Here is a 6,861-nt window from a genome sequence, read left to right as displayed (position 1 = left end):
GATTCTACCCCTCTACTCCGCTCTTTTGAAACCCCACCTGGAGTAATGCGTTCAGCTCTGGGGCCGCCAACATAAGAAGGACATGGAGTTGCTGGAGCAAGTCCAGAGGTGGCCACGAATATGATGAGAGGGCTGGAGCACCTCTGCTATGGAGACAGGCTGAGAGAGTTGGGGCTGTTCAGCCTGGAGAAGAGAAGGCTCCAGGGAGATCTTATAGCAGCCTTCCAGTACTTGAAGGGGGCCTACAAGAAAGCTGGAGAGGGACTTTTTACATGGGCATGTAGTGATAGGATGAGGGGGAATGGTTTTAAACTGAGAGAGGGGAGATTTAGATGAGATATTAAGAAGAAATTCTTTCCTGTGAGGGTGGTGAGACACTGGCCCAGGTTGCCCAGAGAAGCTGTTGCTGCCCCCTTCCTGGCAGTGTTCAAGGCCAAGCTGGATGGGGCTCTGAGCAACGTGGTCTGGAAGTTGTCCCTGCCTATGGCAGCGGGGGTTGGAACGAGATGATCTTTAAGGTTCCTTCCAACCCAAACCAGTCTGTGATCTTAATGTTCTATAATATTCAGTTAACTTCTTCCCTTGAGGGGACCCCACTCCTGAGCCTTCCAGCCTGTCTCACCTGAAAAGCCTGTACCTATCCATTGCAGCACCCCAAGCTGGGTCACTTGTCCCATGATGCCTTGGCACTTACTCCACAGATGTCAAAAAGCACAGGCTCCTGCTCAGCTTGTCTGTGCCCCTGGCTGAGGACATTGGTACACATTTGGGCTGTAGCACCTCAGGTGTGGCACCAGGACAAGTTCTAAATTGTCTTAAAGGAAACCTGGTACCAAGCCTCCAAGTCCTCATGTGTGGAAAGGCTTTGCTTCAGAGCAGAGACATGCCAGAGTGGATGGCATCTCGAAACATAAAGATGAAAGTGGATGTCAGCAAGCCCTGCTGTCCCCAGGGCCAGAGAGAAACACGGATGGGAAATGCAGCCCTGGCATGAAATGGGATTTTTGTCAGTGGTGTCTCTACTGCCCCTGAGGGCCTTTGGAGGAACGTCAAGGTGCTGCTGACAGGCCTGCTGTGAGAACAGTTGGTCAGCTCCTTGACTGTATTTTCAAGGGCATGAGTAAAGGTTGGTTGAAAGGAAAAACAGGAGTATGAGAGTGTAGGCACACGTGTAGAGACCTTACATCTGCTGGATAGGGAATGGAAAGACCTTGCCACACTGCCATGGTGGCCATCAGTCACTCGTGTTACAAATATTTTCAACAGGCCTGTGTCTACAGAGGAGAAAGGCAAGGACACAAAGTAGAGAACTACAAGTGTAAATAGTTAGTTATGTGCAGGAGGTGTCCCAGCTCAACTGGGGTACCCCAAAAGTGGTTTTACACAGGGTTCATCTGCTGTTCAAGCACTCAGGTGCAACACAATTTGACTAATCACTAATTAACACACAGAGTACTGATTACTACTCAGAGTAGAACTTCACAAAGCAACTATATTTCTGCAGCACCAACACCCATCAGCATTATGGCTGCTGGTCTATTGATCCAGATGTCCCTGGGGTTGGTCTTGTGATAGTTAAAATGCAGCTGTGACACCAGAAACTGGGAGGGTTTCAAAGCTGTGTCAGAGGGGCTAGGAAGCTGGCGGTACCTTGGTTCTCCAGGGATATCCTTTATCCTTCATGGACAGCTCTAAGCTTCCCAGAAGCAAAGTCCTTCTTTCGAGGTCAGGGCTGTTCTTATGGTCCTTGTGATGAGCTGGTGTCCTTTAGTTTGCTTATTCAGGCTTGATAGATCAGTATGCAAAGCTTTTCTATTTTATTTTATTTTCCCATTTTATTACAGAGATGGTACAATGAGGTTACTCTGAGCTACTGTTAGATATATTTTTATAAGGGAAGCAGGTGACACAAAGTAGATACATGTCTCAGGTGTAGTGACACAAATGCAAACATTTGTGTAGGAACATAAAAACTATGAATGACAATGACAAGAGCAATAATGAAAAATAAAATTATTTAAAGTACCAAACAAACAAACAAAAAAAATGGAATGGAATCAGATGCTATGGGAGTCGTTTGTGCAGAGAGGATGTAAACTTCTCACTCTTGAAAAATGTCCCTGAAATCAGTTTCCTAATGGCCTCCTTGAGATCCTGGTTCCTCATGCTGTAGATGAGGGGGTTCACTGCTGGAGGTACCACCGAGTACAGAACGGTCACCACCAGATCCAGGCATGGGGAGGAGATGGAGGGCAGCTTCATGTAGGCAAACACTACAGTGCTGATAAACAGGGAGACCACGGCAAGGTGAGGGAGGCACGTGGAAAAGGCTTTGTGCCGTCCCTGCTCAGAGGGGATTCTCAGCACAGCCCTGAAGATCTGTACATAGGAGAGCACAATGAAAATGAAACACCCTGAAAGTAAACAGGCACTAACCACAATAATCCCAACTTCCCTGAGGCAGGTATCTGAGCAGGAGAGCTTGAGGATCTGTGGGATTTCACAGAAGAACTGGTCCAGGGCATTGCCTTGGCAGAGGGGTAGTGAAAATGTATTGGCCGTGTGCAGCAGAGCATTGAGAAACCCACTGCCCCAGGCAGCTGCTGCCATGTGGACACAAGCTCTGCTGCCCAGGAAGGTCTCATAGTGCAGGGGTTTGCAGATGGCAACGTAGCGGTCATAGGCCATGATGGTGAGAAGACAATATTCTCCTCCCATTAAGAAGACAAAGAAAAAGACCTGTGCAGCACATCCTGCATAGGAGATGTCCCTGGTGTGCCAGAGGGAATTGGCCATGGCTTTGGGGACAGTTGTTGAGATGGAGTCCATGTCAAGAAGGGAGAGGTTGAGGAGGAAGAAGTACATGGGGGTGTGGAGGCGGTGGTCACAGCCTACAGTGATGATGATGAGGCCATTGCCCAGGAGGGCAGCCAGGTAGATGCCCAGGAAGAGCCAGAAGTGCAAGAGCTGCAGCTCCCATGTGTCTGCGAATGCCAGGAGGAGGAAGTGGGTGATGGAGCTGCTGTTGGACATCTACTGCCTCTGGGCATGGGGAACTGTCATAGGAAAAAAAGAGAGTGACAGATTAGGGGAGACTTCTCTGCACAAAATACATTCAGTTTTTCATAGAAATTGCCAAACAGTCTCACCCCTTTCAGAAAGACTTTTGGCAGGTCCCTTTCACGAGCTGTAGTTGGTGCAGGCTGATGGTGTCACTTGGAGCAGGAGGCTCTGCTGTGGGCTCTGCAGGAACTCAGTCCTGCCCTACAGCAATAGGTGAATAGGAACATGGGGTAATCTCAGATTGAGTCCACTTGTGATATCGAAGAGCTTTTCAGCATTGTCACTCCCAGTTCACCTCTCTGCAGAACAGAGCTGAGGGGATTTTGGTTTGTGTCTTCTGTTCTACTTGCCCCACCACATCTGGGGATTGTTTTTAAGACAGAAATCCTTGGCTTTTCTGCTGCACTCCAAGTGAAATCTTGAGGATCCCAAGAGGCAAAGGGACTGTCCCTTAGTTAGAGTGAGGACAGCTGGACTGTCCATCAGCCCTGCTCTCAGCTGCCCTGTGCTGGCACACCTTTGGGCTGAAGGACGATCACCCCGCGATGTTCCCCTGACCAGAAACTGCACACTGCTGAGAGCAGAGGAATCCAGTTTCCAAGTGCAGATCGCCAAACCTCCCACCCCATCTCATCATACCTGAGGAGGATCTCAGCTCTGTCCTCCCAATGAGGGACACACAGGGCTCACCACAGCTGCCTGCATACAGACGATGAGCAGCATTTCCATAACATTAGCAGCGAGGTGTCTTGTCCATGGGACTGCTAGATAACAGAGAGATGTTATGGGAGAGGTGTTTGCTTCTGGAGGGCAGCCTGCAGCCCAGCAGGAACCCCTGGGGAAGGAGTCAAATATCCTAAATTTGGGGTGTCCTGAAAGGAGAATCCACTCATTTGCATTGCTCTGAACCCGCAGACTAGGAGAAGACTTGGATACTTTACTCCCATGGATACATCTGCATTGCAGGACCTACAGGACTGGTCTCTGAACTGCACTTAACCCACATCCCATCCCAGAAGGTCCAGTGATAAGAACAAGGTGAGCAAAGACAGGAGAGGAAAAAGGCAGAAATGCCACAGTGCTGCTGCAGAAGGAGCCAGGAGAAAGACAGACAGTCGAGCATCTCTGTGTGTGCAGGGTCTCAGAGGAAACTCAGAAAAGTTCTAATGAGAGCTGGGATCTGAGTGCCTTCTACAGAGCAGAGAAATAAACTCCCATCTCCCACTGCCTCCCCAGCCAACCAGGAGGAGAAAGCTCAAAGCACAGAATCTTTCCCTTTTACTCAATCCCCATCTTGATTTTCCTCTTGAAAAGTCCCCTTGGAAATGCCCTAGGGGTGATCTGGAGCTGTGAGCAGCCCTGAACTGTGCAGCACCCTCTCAAAAGCTGAAGGACCCTGCCTGCCCTGCCAGGGGTCACTCCTTCCACCCACAGCTTCCTCCCCCCCCAGCACCATAAGGAGCTCCCTGGACAGGCTGAGTGCTGACCCTAGCAGGCAGCAGAGTCCTTGCCCCAGCACAATGACCCCTGGGGTGCAGGGACCCTGCTCTGAAGAACAGTCCTGGGTTCACTCTCACCTTGACACCTCTGGAGCCATCCCTGGGAGAAGGCAGCCGTCATGCATTTTACCTCTGGCAGTGCAGAAGGTTAGCCCTGCTCTGGAGCACGTCCTCCTTCTCCACACCAGAGAAGCCAAGTCAGACATCCTGACAGGTCCTATCAGTCACGGGATGTGCCAGCTCTACAAGATCCCTCCAGGATACTCATCTGCATTGCCCTGCTGCCAAAGACTTATTGTGGCAAAAGTTGTGAAGATTTCTCCATGAGCAAGCTCAGAACTGTCCTCCCACCCCACACTGCCTTTAACCTCTCTCTGCCTGGCTCCTCTCCCCTTGCTACTTGCAGGCAGTGCCCTCAGCCCTGTTGCGCTCTGCAGAGGAGCTGCTCCTGGGCAGAGCTGTCTCTCTGCAGCGCTGCCCACTTGCCATCAGCTCCCTCCGCCCCCAGCAGCAGAGGGACCAGCCCAAAGTGTCTCTTCCTCTGTCCCCTCTGGGCTCCCTCCAGGTGTCCCTGGGGCTCCAGGGGAACCTGCTGTGAAACAGGCTGATGTCATCACTGATGTTCCCTCCCTCAGCTGGAAAGAGACACTTCTTTCCAGCGATGTCTAAAAATGTCCTTTTTTTTTTGTCCTATTGTTAGACAGGACACCTAGGCAATGACAGGCAGGGATCTCCTTTGCCACTGCTGAGGGAAGGGAGTCAGCTGAGTCAATTGAAGTATCTCATCCTGCGCCTCCATTGTTAGCAATGGAAGGGGATTCAGCTCTCTGCCATGCCTACCACAAAGCTCCAGGAGGTGGGATTCCTCTTGCCTCAGTTCAGGTGGGCATTAAAGAGGCACCTGCATGTAAATTCCTTGTCTCAGCTCCCATGGTAATTAATGAAGACGTAGGTCAGGAGTGAGCTGTTCAGATGAAATACCTGATGACATTTGAGGTGCCAGAGGTTGTCCAAGCTTGTTCAGGACAACTGCACCTCTCCTTATTTATTATTTTCTTGGCAGCCGACAGTGGCCTCTGACCAAGTGGTGTCCTGTATCACAGGGACAGCTAAGTGTTTGTCTTTTTCATCAGCTAGGTTGACTAGATCTCCATTGACTATGATGATGATTTTCCTCCACACACTGCCTAATCAAATTCCGGGCAGTTACTCTATTTGGTGTCCAGCTGGAAGCCTGTAGTGTTATGTGAGATGCCAAGGCTCTCCCACAGAGCTACACGCAGCTGGCAGGTACAGCACAGGAAAGCCATCCCCATTCAGAGCAAGTGTGTGACAGACACCCCAGACAGCATTGCAGACAGATTCGGTGCCTTTGTGCAAGAAACTGGTTACCATCACTGCAGTGTGGTAATGTCTATCTCTTCTCTATCCAGTAGATGTAGGGCAGGCCAGGAACACGAGGCACATCTCACCAGGATCTCCGCTTGTTTGCCTGAATTATCAAACTGATGGTTTTTCTCTCCACCAACATTTACTCACCCCCTTGATAACACAGTCAAGGAAGAGAGAAACTTTTTTCACAGTGGGCCTGTCAGTAGCACCTTGTCATTCCTGGAGATCAGCTTCACCTCTGCCAAAGGCCCTCAGAGGCAGCAGAGACACCACTGAAGTAGACTGGTTTCTTTCCAGGGCTGCCCTTCCCAGCCCTGTTTCTCTCTGGCCATGGGGACAGCAGGGTTTGCTCACTCTCTTGGCATCCAATTTCAGCTTTATGTTTCCATCTGCCAACCACTCTTTGCACTCACAGGGGCTTGGACAATTGGTACCTTGTTTCCCTAAGCCAAGTCAGAGCTTTGCCTGGAGGCACACCTGATGTGCTACAGCCCAGGTGTGCACTGATGTCCTCAGCCTGGGGCACACACAAGTTGACCTGGAGCCTGTGCTTTTTGACATTGATGGAGAAACTGCCATGGTGTGATGGGACAGGTCACACAGTTTGGGGTGATGCAATGGATGGGTACAGGCTTCTCAGGAGAGACAGGCTGGAAGGGTTAGTAGTGGGGTTCCCTCAAAATGAGGAAGCTGCTTGGAGGTATGGAGTTCCTTTGTGGGACAGGTGACAAGTTGGGTGAGCCCTTGTGGGTGAGGATCAGAGGAGAGGCCAAGAAAGTTAAAATTGTGATGGGACATAAGGAACCCACAATCAGGGTGAAAAAGTGGGCATAGACTTCTCTAAGCACCCCAAGGAAGACTCTGGCACTTTCTGGAAAGGCAACACAGCAGGACACAAACAGTCCAG

The 6,861-nt window shown here is 50.4% G+C and overlaps 1 protein-coding gene across 1 annotated transcript; it reads right to left on the bottom strand.

Annotated features, from left to right (window-relative positions):
* Positions 1-2,064: 2,064 nt before the first annotated feature.
* Positions 2,065-3,096, bottom strand: LOC137677053 (olfactory receptor 14C36-like). Its single transcript, XM_068424242.1, has one exon. It carries the CDS (start codon positions 3,031-3,033, stop codon positions 2,065-2,067), a length of 969 nt encoding a protein of 322 aa, XP_068280343.1. The 5' UTR covers positions 3,034-3,096.
* Between the last annotated feature and the right edge of the window lie 3,765 nt (positions 3,097-6,861).

This window comes from Nyctibius grandis (assembly GCF_013368605.1).
Source record: "Nyctibius grandis isolate bNycGra1 chromosome 34 unlocalized genomic scaffold, bNycGra1.pri SUPER_34_unloc_2, whole genome shotgun sequence".
NCBI lineage: Eukaryota > Metazoa > Chordata > Aves > Nyctibiiformes > Nyctibiidae > Nyctibius > Nyctibius grandis.
This window is presented reverse-complemented; position numbering and strand designations above follow the sequence as displayed.

Excerpts from the sequence above, each read along its gene's own strand:
- LOC137677053 (XM_068424242.1), bottom strand. The coding sequence starts at position 3,033 with ATGTCCAACAGCAGCTCCATCACCCACTTCCTCCTCCTGGCATTCGCA.